The sequence below is a fragment of the Stegastes partitus genome, unplaced genomic scaffold (genome assembly GCF_000690725.1).
Source record: "Stegastes partitus isolate 25-593 unplaced genomic scaffold, Stegastes_partitus-1.0.2 Scaffold275, whole genome shotgun sequence".
Taxonomy (NCBI): domain Eukaryota; kingdom Metazoa; phylum Chordata; class Actinopteri; family Pomacentridae; genus Stegastes; species Stegastes partitus.
The window spans coordinates 478,582-499,093 of record NW_007578006.1 but is presented as its reverse complement, the minus strand read 5'-3'; the positions used below and the strand labels follow the sequence as shown (position 1 = coordinate 499,093).

At 39.4% G+C, this 20,512-nt stretch overlaps 1 protein-coding gene across 1 annotated transcript in view; it reads right to left on the bottom strand.

Annotated features, from left to right (window-relative positions):
• Positions 1-14,571, bottom strand: part of LOC103357831 (syntaxin-1A) — a 54,225-nt gene extending 39,654 nt beyond the window's left edge. The window contains exons 1-3 of the mRNA XM_008282551.1: positions 14,563-14,571; positions 12,902-12,979; positions 4,396-4,495 (exon numbers count right to left, since the gene is read on the bottom strand). Of these exons, the coding sequence (XP_008280773.1) occupies positions 4,396-4,495; positions 12,902-12,979; positions 14,563-14,571 (187 nt within the window). The remainder of the gene's footprint in view (positions 1-4,395; positions 4,496-12,901; positions 12,980-14,562) is intronic.
• Between the last annotated feature and the right edge of the window lie 5,941 nt (positions 14,572-20,512).

Here is a 20,512-nt window from a genome sequence, read left to right as displayed (position 1 = left end):
ATTGCACACTGCAGACAGACAGAGACACGTTCAGGGGGAAAAAACACATCAAATACAGACGGGTGTGAAATTAAAGGAAAAACCAACATGATGTGTCTTAATAAGGTGCTGGGTAGCTACATGTCAGTAGAACAGCTTCAGAGTGTCTTTGGTGTATTTCTAAAAGTCCCTGAAACTATACAGTGTAAAAAAAAAATCTAATTAAAAGTGGTGAAAATCTGACAGCATATCAGTAAAGTTATTGTATTTTTAGCTGATTTAATAACAGTAGAACAGTGTAGTATAGTTCTATCTAATTTCACAGTCACACATTGTAAAGGAGCAAAATTACAAATCAGATTTTTGATGTAGACATTGTTGAGCATTTTGGTAGTTTTAAAACAGTCACAAATTAATTTGTCTGTGATTGTATGATTTAATTTTACTAGATATTCCCTACAATTGAACAAAACTGGGGAAATATGTCAAATAACAGTTAAAAAAGTAATTATCAACCATTTTTCAGTTCTTAATATACTCTTTTTATTTTCAGATACCAGTCAAGTCATGATTTTTAAAAAGCTGCGATAATTTTTTTGCAGTCAAATGTGACAAAAAAATATAAAAAAACACAAATAATCTTTTCTAAAAATACAGATTTTTGATATGAACAGTTTTGGATAGTTTCTTTTTTTACTGTTAACATGTAAATTAATCTTTTTTTTCAGTCTCCTTCCTGTCTTCTCTTTTCTTAAGTTGTTATTTGTAATTCAACAAAATTGGGAAAATCTGTAAAATAACAGCAAATTGTTCAAAAATTACAGTTAAAAACAGTTTAAACTTTTTTTTTTTTTTTTTAGATTGTACTGGAGGAGATATTCCCTCACTTGGTGTTTTGATGATGGTGTTGGAAAACGCTGTCTAGTGCTTTGATCTAAACTCTCACACTGGTGTTCATTTGGGCTGAGGACTGGTGACTGTGGAGGCCACAGCATATGATTCACATCATTTTCAAACTCATCAAACCATTCAGTGACCCCTCATGCCCTGTGAATGGGATCATTATCATCCTGGAACAGACCACTTCCATTTTATCAGGATAGAAATGTTTCATCACAGGATAAAGATGGCCACTCAGAGCAACTTTGTATTGATTTGCAGTGACTCTTCACTGTAAAAGAGACAAATCATGGCAGGAAAAAGCCCCCCGCAGTGTAACAGAGCCACCAGATCCCCCAAGGTTTTCATTTAACTGCTCACCCGTCTGTAGGTGCTATGTCCCCGCACACAGTGGCCATTTTGAAGGAAAGTTAACCAGTAACAACAGTTGGATGGTGGATGGAAGTAAAATTTAGTAAAAAATGTCCAGATCAAGGTGAATTTTAATCACTTTTTTGACATCTAGTGTCATCATCAGGTCAACATGAGAGCTTGTCCAGCAATTGGGTTTCTGATCAGTAACCAGCAAAACAAATTACATTCCCATCATGATTATGACAGAAATATTATTAATCATATAAGCTAGTATTAGCATTCTAATTAAGATGGTTAACATAGTGATCGATACTTCAGGTTGATATCAGCATGTAACCATTCCAATATTAGCATTTAGTTCACTGTGCAGAGGTATCACCCAGCAGTATGACTATCGACGTTGCGCCCTGGTTTTTTGATATTTTAAGTACATAAGCAAAACCACCTTGTCTAGCCATAACCATAAAAAAACATTAATCATGCTTTTGTAGCCAGGAGCAGATATTGTCAGGAAAAGTAATGAAAAACACTGACAGTGACCTTTGTGAGCACACGTTAAATGTGAACATTTCACTGCTGTACTTTTTGAAATACAGAAGCGTAATCTAGTCAGAGTTGTGTTTCCAAACAAACTGTATTATTCAATGCCAAGTATATGATTTTGATTTATAGCAGAAGTACCTGCTTGGCCAACAGAGGAGCTTCCTAACTGTATTATACACATTATTGGGGCCACAATGCAACAGGCAGAAAGCAAAGAACAGGATGACCTCCCTGTAATAAACAACCCTGACATTTACTGTACATCAACCGCTGTCTGATGTGCATTTATTTTTTTTACCTTTATCGGGCGCACACACACATTCAGAATTGATTTCGGTCACGAAGGAGATGACCTGTGGAAGAATTTGTATCTTAAACAGAACACCTTGACTCGTTGCTGCTCTGCTCTGTATGTCATCTGCACTCTCTGGCTAGTTAAAGGGCTCATCTGATGCCTGCAGCTGTAAGCAGATCGATGCTTTTTTCAGGTAGGTGGGAGGTAGGGGGAAGAAAAGGGATTGAGGGGTGTTACAAGTATGAGTTACATCCCCCTCGTGAGAGCAGGGGTCTCGATCAATGCCTTGACATAAATGAGAGAGGAAGAGGTGTGAGAGAACAGAGATGGAGGAGGAGAAAGACAGGAGGAAAGATGGATTGTAGTATCCAGCACGGACTGAACAAAAGCAAAGTGGAGCGTGGCTGAAATGGGCGAAGGGAAGAGAGAGAACCTGAGAAATATGGCAGATGGTGGTAACAGAAGCTGAAGAGGTAAAGACAGGACTAAAGAATGAAATGATGGAGAGGCAAAGTGCGAAATTGGAGAAAAATGGGCAAACAAGAGTGTAGGAAATTTCACTGAGAGAGCATAAATGCCCAAAGGGACAGTGAGAACTGACCGGTGAAGAGGTCAGCTCTGAACATCTACAAGGTCCACTGGCTTCTATTACAGTGTCCATCCACAGGCAGGCTGTTTGCTTTTGTGATAAACTGTTTTTTATGTCTTCACTTTCTTCAGAATTACGGAGTCATTTCTCTTCCTTTTGTTCAGTGCAATCTGACACTACTATGAGGCTTTTGCTTCTGCTGTACATTAGACAGCATATGAAACTGTGACTTTTGGCTTTTTTCTCTTTCAACTTTTCATTAAAAGCCTCTCTGACTCATTACCGAGTCACTGCAGAATTAAACATTAATGTTATCATTAATCAGTGATAGGCTTGTGCTAAAGGGTCAGCCTTGGCTCGGACAACGTAACATCCCCTGATTGAATTAATCAGCGAATTCACGATGAATCATCCCTTTAAAAACACCTGAGTGACTAATTAGAGGAAAAACTAACATGCAAGGTTGTTAGGCCTTTAGAACAGCTTCACTGCTCTTTGACATAGATTCGACAAGCCTATTGGACTCCACCGGAGGGACAAACACCATTTTTCAGTGACGTATTCCCTCATTTGATGTGTTAATGATGATGGTGGACAGTTACCTTCACATAGTCAGACCTGTTGCCACAGTGCTATGTCTGTACTAAAGAATAGTCTGGCTACGCCCTATCATCATTCTGCTATAGGGGACAAACACTCTTGCTTGTTTATATTTATTTAAACCAATCACAAACATCTTGTGCAGCCCAGGGTGTAGTGATGGTGCCCCTGCAAAATAGTGTCAGGTGGGGGAAACTTGTTTTGGTTGAACGTTGCTTGAAATGAAAAGGTGACGGACCAACGTGCACGATCACATATTCTTTGTAGACCTTATAACCACTTGCTAAAAGAACCACGCAGAATTGCCTACTTGTAAGGTCCAAATCTTCATCAAAATATGTCATTATCAGCATGTAGATTTCTGCTTAGACATTGTTGATTTTAAAAGTGGGAAATAGGGGAGGAGAAGGATGAGTTAAATATGGGGTCAATAGTAGGTCTATACCCGCAGTCTACATCTAGTCAGTCAGACTACTGGAGAATACTTTGAACCACATTGTTGAGAAATCTCTCATAGATGTTCGGCTGGATTAATCTGAGGTCTTAGATGGACAGGCTCTAACTCTGGCTTTGAAGTAACTCGAAGAGATTTGCCATACATGTGGGGTAAATTAAGAGCTTTGTCAAAGGAATAAACTTTGCAGAGACTTTTGTTCAGATCAGTTTACTTTAGTAGCGAATTTTGAACCTCTGGAAGAAACAACATCCCACTGGGAAAAATCAGCAAAGCGCTACATTTTCTCACTGATAAAGTCCTCACATCTTTTGAATTATACACCTTAATATTGATACCAGAGTCTCAACTTGTGAATGAAGTGATGTTTGGCATTGCAAATTGAGAACCAGTAGTTCCTCATAGGGAATGTTTCTGCAAAGGAAATGCCCTGAGTGTTTCTTCCTGTAATGTCACTCATCTGTACAATATTTTTAAACCAAAGGATACAAATGCAACTTGTCAATCAGAGAAAAACCACTGCCAAACCGCATGAACTCCTGAGGCACTTCAGTCCTGTCATAATGAGAATACTGCAGAGCAAGATGTTGTGAATGTCTCAGGTTGTAGAACTTTTAACCCTGAGAGAATTGCGCTTGAAAGAATTAAACAAGAAGACAGAGAAAAGACAAACAGCCTTACTTTCATCAGGGTTTGGCGAGGCGAGGATAGCGCTGTGCTTCCTCTTCACCTCTTCAACTTTCTCTGCCAGAGACTCGATAAAACCCCGGATCTCTTCCACCTGTCAACAGAGAGAGAGAGAGAGAGACGCCAAAAGGTGCTTTAGATGTGCTCAGTACTGAAGCGGGAAGCAACAGTGATTAGTCTGACTGAAGTTGACAGAAGCTGAACTGAAGATGTTATTATCATATTAGAAGCAGAATGAAAGCAGAGTGACATGTATGTGCTACATGTGAACTACAGTATACAACAGAAGTGAGGACAACCCTGTGCAACATATGTCAATAAATGTCAAATTCTAAGTTGAACAGTCGGTTATTTGCTCCTGTATAAAATTAACATTTTAAAATCACTTTAGATTTACCACATCAAAAATACAGGCTCCACAGCAGGAACCTGATACAACAAAAGTCAGTATCTTTCATTATAAGATTCAGATTTCTTATTTTTAACTAGTCTGTATGTCCATCGTTATATTCAAGGACAGATTCAGTCCTCCTTGGCATGGATGATACCAACTTTATGGAGGGGTGTATGTGTAGCGGGTGGATATTCAAATATCAAAACTGCTATCCGGATACCACCACAATGACCAAATATTCGGATATTCAGGTCCAGCCCTTATTCTATCAGATTCTCAACATACTTGATCAGGTCAGAGTTTTCACTCTTTTCTTTATTTAGAAGAATGTTTTGGATGGTTATCATGCTGGAATATTTCTCCTCTGCCAAGCTTCTGCAGACTGGGAGTCATCTTGTCAGCCAGTATTTCTGGTATATCCGCAGGCATTCACAGTGCCATCTATAGATGCCATCTCCTCAACATTTTTTGTATTCATGCTGCTCCCTATGATCACACTCCTGCCTCTGCGCTTTACTGTCGGGACTATGCATTCACTGCAGTAGTCTTGGCCACAGCCATGCCAATTATGTTGGACCCCATCTGAACTAAACAAATTTGGCTTGATCTAATCTGACCAAGGAATGTGCTCCCAGTGTTCCTCAGGCTGCTTTCCGTTCAATTTAGCAAAGTTAATCTTTCTGTTAAATGCTGAAGAGCAAGCAAGTTTTCTTGTTTTTTTGCGTACTGTCTTTTGAGATTCCTGTTGTTCAATGTCCTCCACACTTTCTGAGCTGTCACAGAAACTCCACTTTATAATGACTGTGTAAAGTCTGAAGCACTGGTCCATGTCTTTTTCAGAGCTACAATGTGAAAATAGCACACTGTCTATGGCAGTGGTGTCTCTGATTGGTGGTACTATGGTTGTTCTATACCTCCTGATTACTGCTGCTCTTGCGTATTGCCTGTTTTTTAGTTGGTCACTGATCTTTCTGAATTCTTTTCAATCTTTCTAAAAGCTCACAATCAGATTTTCAAATTCCTCTAGCAGTTCTTTTCCATGCGGAGCCATGATGCAGCATGGAAAGAGACACACTGGCTCAAAACTGAGAAAGTTCTGACATTTAAAGGTCGTTTTATAACCATGCCCATGCAATTAGACTAATTGAAAATTCCAGGTGTACTCAATTGTGATCACAGGTGCACTCTTGTCATACTGAGTGTCTACTTAGAGGCTTGTGCTTACAATAAATTCTTTCTAAATTATTCACTGTTTATAATATTAAACATTTTATTTGCAATTTAGAAATAACGCAATTACTGAGAGGTGTTGGAATTTGAAATAATTTGATATTTATGTGATTTTGCACTGAGGTGTCCTCACTTCGGTATACTGTACATTTGCATGATGAATGGAAAACAGTTAACCAGTTTCTGCAAAGTTTATGAAATCTGCCTTATTTGAACACTTGGTTCTTGTACAGATTAAACAAATGAGTGAGGTAGACATACTGCTAAGTAGATGTCTTTGTACCTATGGATAGAGTCAGGCCCGCTGTTTTCCCTTCTTTATACAAGGCTTGCTAATTGGATGCCGACTGCAGATTCATACTTGGCTTACAGACAAGAGAGCGGTTTCAAAAGAAAACAAACAAACATTTTTTTTAAGCGCATCATTAAATGCATTAAAGGAAACCGACCCTGGCAGTGCATTGCATTCATATTCTCTTTCAAACTCTGAATCATCTGTCTCAGAGATGCAGGTATGACATTCTAACCAATCACCTCCCTCCTCCTCTCTGTTGCATCATGACCAGCTGTGCTGCCTCTGGATCGTGGCAACAGCTGGATGAGCAGCAGGTCACATCTATCAGCAACTTCATCAATCTCTACTTTCATCTCAGTCTGTCATACTGCTGTTCATTTTCTCCTCCTGCTACACCTGCTCTTCTACCAGTCAGCCGACGCTCCATTCATTCTTCTCCACCACGCTCATTTCCTCGTGCATATCGCTGCTTTGTCTTTTCCATTTGCAGTCCACCTTTCAACCATCACTTCTCACAGCTCTGCCACATTCCTGAGCTTCCCTCCCCTCAGCCTGGGTTATTATTCTCCAATTATCTCTTTAATTAGCTGCTGATTGGATCAGTTTTTTAAATAACAACATAATTGGCTGTATAAGACCCCAGGGGAGAGACCAGACACTAAAGGAGGCACACTGAGGTGACTACAGAGTTAAATTAAAGTGAGCTAGGTGGGGGAGTGAAAGTTAAAAATGTTGGAGAGTGAGAAAGGAAGAAGCAAAAGAGACAGTAAGTGAGCAGAAGATGAAACCACTTTAAAGTGTCTCGGTTCAGAAATCATATATTAGTGAGTCATGTTGCTCCTTTCAGCTCTCAGGCAAATTGTATTAGTGTGGGAGAAAATACCAATATTAGACGCTGCTGAAAACCTCACATACACGCAAAAACAAAATCAACTCACACACTTGCAATTTTTCCAGTTTTATAACTTCATTAACTTGACGTGCTGTGTACCTTCCTGCCAGGCTAATCAGCCAAATCCCACAGCTGGTAATGGAATTTCAGTTTTCCAATGTTGTCATCTAATTTAAGTTATTCTGGTATAAAAGTCAAATTTTTATCTGCTAAGGAGTGTGATCAGAGGGCTGCAGGCCACACTGAGCCTTTCTTGCTTTCGCTCACTTCATTCTTGCATCACCCGGTGAAGGATTTCAGGGGTGTGAAAAAAGCCTCGTTACACAATGTAAGAAAAGTCCTGACTAATGTAATGGTGCTTACAGGCGCAAGTAATTAAGATAGAGACTGGTTTTAGAAATCCCAGAGGTAGATTATTTTTATCTTCATCTCTCTGCTCAGCTGTTATTTATTGCAATCATCTGTTTTTAAAGTGGAATTTTATATTTTTACTTAATAAACATTAAAGCAGATATGAATATTGTGTTTTAAACTGATCATAATTCAAAATGTAGGCCTTATGTACTGCAGCACTACAGTCCTTTTATAGAATCATAAAAATTGATTTGCTGATGTATATAAAAATGGTAAGTTTCAATTTTTGTGTAGGTGAGTCCCATCAATACATTTAAGTGCTGATGTGTTACAGCAGATTGAAGCCGAATCACACATTGCACACAAATGCATGCACAGCAGAAAACCTGCAATATTATGAAAACCTTATGTGGCTTTTGTGTGCAGTGTTTTGAAGTTGCTTTGCTAATGTATTGGGCAGGGAGAAATAAATTAGTTAGACATCTTTATAATAAAGAAAATGTTGCGCAAATGTAAAAATTGGGCCATTCCTACATGTCCTGGTTCAAGGGGTAAAAAGACAAGTCATGTAAAGCAGCAAAACTATAAAACATGCTAAAATTAATTACTCCTATTATTTTTGTTATTTAAATAATGGTGTGTTTAAACCTTTGTGTGTACAGTGATGCTTCAAAATTACTAATAATAAGTGAAATTACTTTTTAGATAGATATTTTTAGCCAAATTTAGCTCACTTAACCGTGCCAATTTTTTGATTCTGCACAGTATTTGTCAGAATATTTTACAATTTTTAAAAGTGATTTGATGAAAAATGTAGTCATTGTACACCAGAAGTAATTCTTGCTGAAGCAACAAGCACATCAGGATGAGAGACAGTATTGTTGCTGTTGCAGGACACATTTATTGTTGGTTTTGTTTTCTTTGTGACATAAAATGCAGCCTTGTCACACATGCACACAGATAGACACCAGCTGGTGCAAAACCAGAAACAGCCACATTTGCACAAACCCATATTCCACGGTCTGAGGATCATGTTTATGGTTTGAGTGAAGGGCAGAGGGCTGCAGGGGTCCCACCACTGTCCACTGTCCCTCCGGATCACCACTGAAAGCTTAATTAACGCACCCAGTCAGGGTGAGAGTCTGATCCCTCCTGCTCTCCCTCTGCTTGCTTAATCTGCTCTCTTCACTATCTACAGTCGTCATTAAATGTATTCATACCCTTCCATTAAAGAAAAGAAAGTCACTCAAATAACTAGAAACTGAAAAAAGTAATAATAAATAAAAATTTGCTAAATTGTAATTTAGGGAAATAAGAAATATTGCTTTTGAATTGTGGTAAAAAGAATAATTTTAAAAAACAAAAAAACTGTCCCGCACAAATTAGAGGACCTTGCTGATGAGCAGTGGGTCAAAATCAAAATACCTGTCAACAGGTGCAGAAGTCTGACTGAGAGTTACAGAAAACACTTGATTGCAGTGATTGGCTCAAAGGGTTGTTCAACAAAATATTTGTTAACAGGTCTCATCATGCTTGCTTTTTTTTTTTCCTTCTTTAATGGGAGGGTATGAATACATTTGAGGACGACTGTACATCTTCCTCTGTCGCATGTTACTACCCATCCCTCCTCTCTGGTCTTACTGTCCAACTTCTCCAAATCACCACTATTTTAAAATCTGTCTCTGTCCTTCTTATAGCTCCATGTCAGGCTGTTCTCCATTCATCCTGACATATTTCAGCCAAACTCAGCTCTCCTCACTTTCGCACTTTAGACAGATGTAACAGATTAAAATTACAGACAGATGAAGAGAGCTGCGTCTCTATGACACGGATACAGACAGTCTGTCAGATGTGAGAAGCAGCAGCAGAACAGAAATGAGAGGAGACAAATGTAAGAGAAATGACTGGAGGCTGTAGTGTTCCCTCAGAGCTCAAACATCCCATAATTATATCTAAAGTCCTACTCTGGATTTTCCCTGTACTCATTGTCAAACCTCAGATTTGGGAGATTCAGTTTTGGGTGCTAAAAAAAAACTACTTCTAACATTTAAAAACTACATTTTGAAAAGTACTTGCATTACAGATCTGGATGCTAGAATATGTAGCACAGGAGTAAAAAGGAAATCTTTACTTTTATAGATACATAATTTTGATATATTTGGAGCATGAAATGAAGCATGTGCAGTGTGGAAGTTGAACCTGAAAAGGATGTACTAATGAACAGGACACTGGGATAGTGCCAGTTTGGTGACACCGGGGTGCCGTCTCTTTAATTTTCAAATGAAGCTGTCCTTGCTTTTTGATCGTGGACCTTTCATGTGCAATGAAAAATGAAAATAAGCACTGTTAACCAGACTGCTCAATCGTGGCGGAGTCTTAATCACCAGTGATAAACAACGAACAACCCTCTCCCTCTGAGACACTTATATCAAGGAGATTAAAATTTTGAAAAGCTACACAGAATCGACGAGGGGCACCTGAATTTTCCTGATAAAAACATATACACTCATTAACTCCCTGGCTCAATCCCCATCAGCAGGTTTGAAAGGCGTGCTATCTGTTGACAAAAACGCCAAATTACAGCATTTATCAGAGCCCGAAACTGTAAACACAGACAGAATTGATGGATTTACAACTTTCTAAAGGACCTTGAACTAATTATGTTTACTACTCTGCATATGTTAATTTTAAAAATCTGCCAGAAAACATTTGCTCTAAACAGACTCTGTAAAAAAAAAAAAAAAAAATCAGCAGTGCTTGATGCAACTGTGAAGCTATTTGTGATTAAGCTGCAACCCAAAGTCACGTGACAAACGCAGGGACTTTTTGGCTGAACTGGGCTGAACTGCAAGCTGTGTTTACACAGAACGGATAAGAGACGAGTACGGAAACAAATGTAGTGGTAAAAACATCCACAGTATGGAGAGACACCATTTTTTCCCAGTATTGGTAAAACCTTGGGGCACTCGGACAAATGTTGTTCATGTCAATATAATTTTTTTCCCCATTTTTGTAAAACAAATAATTCAAATATTTCAACTTTCATATTTTCTTTTTTATGACATATGGCATTATGTAATAACATAATAAAAATAACAAATATATATAAAAACATAAAAACAATAGTAACATTAACATAATTGAATTTCCCTTCTGGGATAAATAAAGTATTTTTCATTTCATTCATTTCATTACACCTTTATCATACTGTGCAAATGACTCTTTATTTCTAGTCAATATTGTAAGGTGTAGGACTTTATATTGCAGCTAAAAAAAAAAAAAGCCCACAGTAATTGTTCGGGTTAAACCTTAAATTAATTTTAACAAAAACCAGAGGTGATGGAGGAAGCTGACTGACTTTCTGTAGTACAAGATAAGACCGTCAGCTTATGACTCGTCAGCTTATAGCGAATAAGCTGATGAAGAAGTTACTGATAGTGGTGAATGAATGAGGCAGCTGATGCCAATCAGTTTATACAGACATGACTTCAACACTGTGCCTGCACTAAAACCGTCCTCCATTATAGAGACCATCATAGCCGACAGAGTGAAGATAAGCTCTCAGTTTGATGGTCAAACTGCACTTCTTCCCTCAGCGTTTGGTTACAAGCTAAGAGAATAAGACTGTGGACACAAGCAGCTCAAATGAGGCTTTGCAGGCCTGTTTGACTGACCTGTATGATTTAATGGCTGCAAACTCAGCTAAAATGATGGTTTTATGAGGCTATGTGCACATTTAGGTAGAATGTTCATCAAAGCAGCGAAACAATATGCATTTGGCTTTGTTCCTGTTATCCTCCATAACCTGCGATCCACAGATTTGCCGCTGAGCTCACAAGCAAGTGTGTGCATTCAAATTTACAAGAAGTTACACTGAATGGAGAAATCTAAATGCTAATGCAGGAGGGTGGAGGAGTCAAACAGCTGAGCAGCAGGCAGCGGTTGTAGCGGCATTAAAGCAGCGCTCCGCACAATAAATGAGCACCAAGTCTATTTATACGCTGCCCGGTTGCTTGAATTACAGGTCATATATGATTGAAGGTGTACGAAACACGTCAATTTAAAATTACTTGTACGCCAACATTCGTCAGATTTATGTTATGTACAGCGTGGTATAAACAATATATCCACCATTTCTTGTTTTTTTCTGTTTGTCCATATGTCAATATTTTTAAGACCATTTCTCTTGATTTATTAAATATCTATAAAGGGGTTTTGATTGATGCACCTACAGGTCAGTCACAGACGATTTTGCCTCTTTGGTGATGCGTTTGTTGTCGGGTGTTGCTTTGAAAACTCATATCAAAGTGCTGGCTGTCAGACCTCTTTCATAACTCACGAATGCTACTAAATGGCGTTAAACCTCACACGACCCATCTTTGTAGCAGCATTTGCAATGTTGATTTAAATACTTCAAAGATGAAGCCCAGCGAGTACATAAATTGATATACGCAGGTGTTTTTTTGAAATTGAAGGCTCATAAAATATGGAAAATGAAGCAGCGCCGGCAGACGAGAGACAAAATAAGTGATGATAAATATGGATTATACGGAAGATGCAAAGTCTCCTTTAGCCTCTTTCTTACTTAAGCGAATTTATCCAGATTTTTACTTTTAGACCAATCGCCGTGGGAGATCACGTCCATTAAAAAGGCATTACAGAGGCCACTTTACTCACAGCGAAAGATGTCGCAGAGTAAAGTCAGGCTGGCTCCATATGACTGATGATTCACAGCGGGTCTCCATGTCTCTGGGGAGGGGATGTCAACCGGCGCTACACTGAAATGGGGCCCTCCCTCTGAGAGCCATGATGATGTTCAGTTTGTGTTCCCAGCACATGTGCACAGCATGTACAGGAAAAAACACTCCCAAATGCATGCACAGATGCAGTCATACGCAGGCTCTGTGCATGTACTATCTGTCATGTACAAGCGAAAAGGCTATAGGGGAAGAAAGAAAAAAAAAAAAAGCGAAATGACCAGAGCTGTTAGTCAGAGCTGGACGTGTTGAATCAATAGAGGCCTTTTCAAATGAAATAAAATACACAACGATCCATGCCACACCAGCAACAACATCAATAGTTATAAATCATAGCAATGCTCCCCAGAGAAGACAAACAGCATGAAATTGATTACAGTGATTTGAAAAACCAGCACGATTAGATTCAATATCAGCAGAGGAATGATACCCGGGCAGACTGTAGTGGAGCAAATAAGCTGGACTTTAATTTAAGATGGCAAATTATTAGCCTACTATAAACCTGCTGATGCTTGAATGGAGAACAGTGACTGACGGAGACGGAGAAGGACACATCAGGCGTGTGAGAAGAGACAAACCTGTTCGAAGAATTCATCCATGAAGCCTTTCTCCATCCCCACAGCGACTTCATCCTCCTCCTCTGCCGTCTCCTTCCCCTGAAACAAACACAATCAGGAATTATTTAAAACAGCTTGAAACAATAAATATTATTCTTTATCATTCTTTAAAAAAACAAACGGTGAAACTAATGAAATCTGTATTTCTTTTATTGGCAACATTGGTGAAAACTGGATTGGACCATGTAAAGGTTGTTGTTGCACAATTCAAGGTTAAAAGGAGCAGTATCAACACTCTCCCCACCTCTCCACCCATCAGCTGATTAGAAACAAGGAGCACTTAATGACACTTGTAATTAGAACCACAGGTCGAGTGATTAGCAAGTTATTATTGAATTAGAACCTAAGGGCAGAGAAAACCTTGACTTTTGCGCATTTCTAAGTTCACACACATACCCATGTACATATACAGGCACATATAACGCTTGAGCTTGAAGGAACAGCTCAATATTTTGATACCACTCTGATATCTGCATAGTAAACACACTACATCCAGTTAGCGAGCATAAAGACTGAAAGCAGAGGTAAGCAGCTGGCCTGACTCTGTCTACAGAAAACAACCTGCATTTACTGGCACCTCTGAAGCCCTCGAATTAACATAACACATCTGGTTTGTTTAATCTGTACAAAAACTAACAAAGCAAATAAAAGCACATCTCGAAATCTCCAACTATTCCCTTTAAAGCAGACCATGGAAACCAAACTTGAGGGTCACTCCGGTATCAAAGAAAAACACGAGTGTGGAATCGGGAAGCGAGGACAGAAAAAGCAGAACGATTTCGTTTCTAATCAAAAGCCGATTTACATGGTCACAAAAATTACAAATTAGGCCTTTAAAGTTCATTTGGTGCCAGTAGATATTTGCCAATATCTAAAAATATATCTTCATAGCTCAATAGATTCAAGCTTCTCAAGCTTTCCACCATCTATCCAAAGATTCATGCTGAAACACATGCTTATGTCTAATCACATATCAGCCATTACACTGCATTAGAAGGGATCTCGTGTGGCTCCATCTCATTCATCCAGCCGATGTCAAACTAATTCTGTTCCCCATTAGCAGCCTATGAGATCCATTTGCTTATCAACTCTGCGAAGGCAGACTGTAGCGTTCCATCTTCTCCTGCCTGAAATGAACCCTTTCTCTTCTCACAAAAGTTCCAAACAGCAGGGAATGAGTATCGAGTCATACATAATGTAACGCTTCCTGAGCTGTGTGGATGAAAATTATGACTTTTTTTTTTTTTTAATTTCTCCCTGAGCAACAGGTGGCTCAAATCTCGAGCCAACCTTCCTCCAATAGTTTCCTATTACAAGCATCACTGAACAAAAGGCAAAAATAAATTCCTGACGTCTTATTTATCTAAAATAAAAGGATTTTCATGACAGCATGGATTGATTGATTGATTGATGAGTTGTTTGGTTCAGAAAATGTCAGAAAATGGTACAAAATGTTGATCAGTGTTAACCAGATGATGTCTTCAAATGTCTTGGTTTTTCCCTCCCAATACTGGTGCAATTGACAATAGTGTGCAATTGGATAAAGGTTGTACATTGATTCCTTTTTTCATTTTATTTTTGTAAAGTAATTTGTCAAGAAATACATTTTAATGACATTATACCTGTGCCATACTACACAGAACACATGTTTGGTTTCTCTCTACTTCTAGCTATGGTTGTTCTGTTTCCAAAGAGGTGCAGGATTTGAAACTGCAGTGAAAAATGAGCTCACATTCAGTTAAAATCTGACAGGAGTCACAAACACCCAGAAACTGTTTGGGACTCAGAGGGTTAAACCATTAGGTCCAATAAATATTTAAAAACCACAGAGAGGCATATCAAGATATTATTTTTATGCACTTCATCTGAATGGGCGGTCAGCCAGGTTTATCCAGACAAAGACACTAATGTGAAACCATTACAGGCACCATGAGGCAGAAAGCAGAGGACACCTTTGCATGAAATGAGGGAGTTGAGCAATTTCCAAGAGAAGAAATAAGCCACTGTGTTTCGAATCCTCTTCAACTGTTTGTTATGTCATCATTAGCTCAGTGAGATGCAGATCTACAGTTAAGTGATATGTAACTGATGCAGCTTGTGGCTCTGTTGAGGCTCTGCAGAGCGTGAAAGGGAGAAATGCAACAAAAAGACAAAAGCTGAATAGAAACTACTTTTGTTTTTGATGATAAACAAAACTGGGTAACCTCGACATCACTGCAGCTTGTATTGGGACATTTCAATGTTGCGCGGTAGCAAAAGCAGCTCACATGAAAATAAATGATGGTTGAATTTCATTTCACTGCTTCAGTTTCACAGTGCTGGTATTGTGCATGCTGGTACAAGGTCACAGTGTCATGGCTTACCGGGACACTTGAACAGAGCACACCTGTGCTTTTCCTATTAACACAAGTGATGTCAAACGTCTGCTGTGAAAAAGGTCCATAAGGCCTCACACCTACACTGAAGGTGTAGCTTGACCAACACGCAAACAGAATCATATCCAAGGAAATACTGCATTTTAAATGACTCTTTAAATTAGAAACCACACAAAAGGGACAGATACTTCAACCTGCTCCTCATTTACATTTTTGAACATTTCCGTTTAGTTTCTGATTAGTGCCCCACCAGATAAGTAAAAATAATTAAGTATTTAGCATCATCTTATTTCAAGATATTGTTTAAAAAAACAAAAAAGATGCCCAAGATTCTTCCTATTTGCAGTGAAAATGCAAGCTATTTAAACAGAGTTCTCCATTTGTAACCAATATCAGAAACAAGGTATACTTTAAAAAAACAAAAAAACCAAACTAGCATTAGATTTTTTTCTGTACGAAAGACGGATCACATCTGAAAACCAAGTCTGTGAGGATGTTTTTTCTGGGGTTTTGGTGAAGAATGAGGAACATCTAATGAAACTGACTTCAGCGAATGTACGACAAAACTAAGACACGAAAGGATACAAAATGTGGAACATGAATTCTGTCAAAAGAAACTGTGAATAATGTTTAACTGCAAGAATTATCTCTCTAGGGAGGCAGGGAGGAGACGAGGGGAAATAGCAGGAAAAATGGAGTAAGAGGAAGCAGTTTCTGAGAAAAAAGCCTGAGAAGACAGACTTTAGCGAAAGATGTCGATTCAACTGGCACAAATCTAAGTGAGAGGGATTCAGAGCCACCGTGATCAGGCTAATGTTATCTAAACCCACACAAGCTATATTTAATCCAACAAAAACTGTGTTATTTGATGTCCTCTGTAGGGTTTATATTCACCACAACTAAAATTCATCAGACAGCAGTTAGTAAGTTAAATATTTCCAACCAAAAAACACTGAACGCCCCAATTTGAGAGCTCTTCTTTAATACGCTCAACTGTCATTACAGCAGTCGGTACGGGGTTAGCCATTTTCCTCATGTGGAATAATATTCTGTCATTACAAAATAAAGGTTTGATGTTGCACTGATAAGCATTTGTGGAGCTGCAGACTTTCAGAAGCAGAGAAAAATAGCAGCAGGAGGCAGAGGAGGAGGACGAGCAGGGAGTCAGAATGGGCTCTGAGAGCGTTCAGCCTCCACAGAGAGACGCTGTATCTCCTGCAGGGAGCCGAGGGCTTTGGTCTGGTTTCGCTTTGAGTGGTCAGGAGGGAAGAAGACTGAGCGGTGCACCCCAAACCTCCACCTCCCACCCAGATCTGAAGCTCCTACTGAGCCACAAAGAGGCCGCCTTTGGTGCTGCGCTCTTGACTCAGCCTACGGACTTGAGCGTCCACACACAACAGATGCCTGACGCACAAACATGCAAACGCACTACAGCTGATGCACTGACAATAATGGAACAGACGGAAAACAGAGGTCTATATACAAGCCGGTCCCCGTTCGACCATAACCCTTCAGCGCACTCTGCCTCTGGGGCTCACACTCAGGTGAAACACTCCAGCTGTGGCGTAGTGGCCTGATTACGCTCTTTATTAGATTAGAGAGTTGTCTCAGGCTCCGTGCCAAGCAGGAAATCTATCCATAAAGACAAAGGTCCCTGCACATCCAGTGTACACAGGAGGAGGTGGAAATATAGCGACGGAGCGATATCAGCAAGGTAAAAAGAGGAGGAGAAGCAGGGCAACTGAACAATTACTGAGAGCTGTGAAAGTGTGACAGCATGTGCAATAAGAAGCCGCAGAGACCCAGAGTCTGCGTGTTCATGTGTAAGTAGTCAGATTAAATGGAGAGGATGGGAATAAAATATGCTCGCAAGTCTGCACGCACTCAGACTCTTTTCAAGGTTTTATGTGAAAATGAGCTCGAGAAGAGCAGTGAGAGACAGTTCAAGTAGAGATGGAAACCCGTGTGGGCAGTACGTTATTGTCCTTTTGTGTTTCCATATTAAAGCAGACCTGTTTCCTGCATCTTTGTATTACAGCCAATTCAAGCAGCTTCCTGAAGTCCCATTAGAAATGACTCATAAAAATCTGTGTCAGGCGCACAGAGGGATACTGAGGTTTATTATCACAATACAGCGAGGTAACATTCATTATGGATGTGCGCTTGCTCATGCACCACCGCAAAGACACGCACAAGCCTTTGATTAGTTATTCACGCATTCTACAGTACGCAAATGCAAACATGTCAACAACAAAGCCTGAAATGTGGGTGTTTTTGTGCATCCATCCGAAGCTGTGCTGCTCACCCACTTTGAGCACACCCTTATAGTTCATGAAGGAGGCATGAAGAGGACACTGACTAACTGATGCTTCAAGCTCAGGTCACCACACACACATGAATTCTTCTGCAACTGTGTTAACCGTCACCAACATGACATATAAAACAACATGCAAAGTCTTCTTTACTTACTCTAAACACCACATTCCAACTTGTTAACTCTCATATGTTTCTGAAAGCTTGGATATATATTTAACATAACAATACAGAAGTGCCTTAAAATTCAAGCAAATAAAATGCTTCACATCAACCAAATTCTGCCATTTAATCTTCTGAATCTCCAAACCTGTCAGCGAGTTTGAAAAGCATGTAAGCTTTTTTTTTTTTAACAAGGCATCAAAATTACACCATTTATCAGTCAGAATATATAAAAACAGATTTTCAACTTTCTGCCAGTCCTGGAACTAATCATGGACGAAATGTGGTTCTATTGGGAAAAATAATCAAATCTGAGCTTAAACTACTGACATTTCATTTAATTCACTTAAATCAATATGTGCCATTTAAAAACTGACCAAAAATATGTCGCTTGCAGTGATGAGATTCTATAAAAAAGACAAACTATTTTGCAGTCCGTGGCACAACGGTCAAGCCATAAGTGACTCAGCTGTGACTAACAGTCATGTGGCACAAATTCAGGGACTTTCTGTCTCAATTGGGCTGAACTGCAGGCTGTGTTTACACAGAGCACTCCCTTCACTTCTAGCAATGGTTTGTGCTGTTTCCATAGAGGTGCAGTGAAAAGCTAGTCCACAGTGATGTACAATGTGACAGGAACAAAAAGGAACTGCCTTGAATTTCCAGATCCCCTACACACGCCCAAGTCTTTCCCATCTCCACCATCTACACACAACATGATCACTGCATTAGCATAAACCTAACTGCAACCTTAAAGAGTCAGTTCACCATAATTACAAAACATACATTCTCAAGCAGCTCTAGAAACATCAGTTTTGGTTTGAGATTTTGCTGCAATCTCAATACAATGGCAAGTCAAGAATAGGAGTTGATTTGTGGTGTTCACAACAGTAAAAACATTTGATCCAGAAAAATACAGGCTTCATATTGTGACAATGTTAACAAAGGACATGCCTTTAACAGAAAACAGCGCCACATATATATAAAGTTATATTTCTTTGGAGGGGAATTTTACTAATTTTATACCTAAAAGTCTGTTTACAGGTCATACTGCCATGTTTTTGTTGCCACAGAGGGAACTGTGCCAAATCAAATAAATAGCTAATATAGCTCAACCCATTCTAGCTACTGTTGGCATAACAACCAACTGAACTGTCAACAGGTAAGTTGCATTTTGGGTAATGCAGGAACCAGGTTTTCTCAAAGAAGCTATGTAATAAATAGCAAATTATTCCTGGTTCTGCGGTCAATTGTGAGTCTGATGATGCTTAAATGATGGAGGCCTCTTTTGATGGAAAGGAAAAAACAATTCAAAGATGGGTATCTAAAGGCCTGAGCAACTGAGATCAAATCTATAAGTAAGTGAGAAGAAATCTTTTGAAATGTGGGAGAATCACTCTTTAATTCAGTTTATGTGAGCAGCTGGAGAATGAGGGCAAGTGTGGAAGAACTGGGATGAATTAAACCAAACCTGCATCGTAAGATCCCAAAAGAGGTAATGTAGGGGAGCTGAATCTTCTTGCAAAGAGCTTCAACAATTCTTGATTAGTTGCCAGCTATTAAATGAATCTCACTGAATATTTCAAGATTTCTTACCTTCTCTATGACAGTAAACTGAATATCTTTGGACAAAACAAGACATTTGAGGACGTCATCTTGGGCTTTGGGAAATCCCAAACGACCTTATTTTCACCCAACAACTAATTGATTAATTGAGAAAATAATCTGCAGATTAATTAACAGTGGAAATAATGCAGTCTTGAACCTCAAAACACCGTCTGCCGAAGAGAAATCTGTCCAAAATGTCCTCATTTTCCAAAAAAGCTGGCCCCGCTCTCACTGTTTAAACTCAATCTGGCCCTAACAAATATGAATATTTATCAGCACACATACACACAACCCCACTTATAAAAATAGCCTTCACTTGTTTCCATGTTCGAGCCCTCAGGACGTCCACCTCCTACACGCTGTGAGATCTACAGTCTGTATGCATTCAGGAACAGCTGCAAGCAAAAATTAGTAAGTAAAATGATTTTTTTTTTCACTTAAGCTGCAAGTAGGTGCTCGTGCCCAGGATGAGTTTGTTATGAGTGCGCTGATCTAATTGAATCTATCAGTCACCAGAACACTACGAGTGTGAGAGTCAAGAGTAATTTAAAGAGCGAGGTATTTAAAGCAAACACACACAAACAATTTCAAGCAGCGTCAATAATTAATTTCCCACCAGGTTAACATTTCTAGAGAAAGATGGCAAAAGTGACAGAAGATAACGCTGACATGGCACAACCACAAATCAAGAAAAGGGGCCCTGCTGACTGATTGTGCTGCTGGTCGGCTGACTGTCGGAGCGAACGACTGGCTGATGGAAAGGGAGGACACCGTGCAGGGCTATCGACACGGGATAATTATACAACCGGGGAGCAGGGCGGGTGACGAGAGGAGCCGGGAGAGGAGCAGCCATTTGTAAAACTCATTCAGCTCCTTTCACATTAGCTCTTGCAACACCGGGAGCAAAGAAAAACCAACAAGGCTCGAAGTTTCAGGGCTAATGGCTGGTGTGAACTTCAGCAGATGCAATCAGCTGGAAACAAAGCAATGTGGTTCCTCTCTCCGTGTGCACTCCTGCTGCCAATGTGTTCATACAAATGAAGCTCAGTGCTTTTGTTTAAGGATATGTATGTCATGCGACATTTTCCAGATAAACACTCCTGCTGTCTGCACG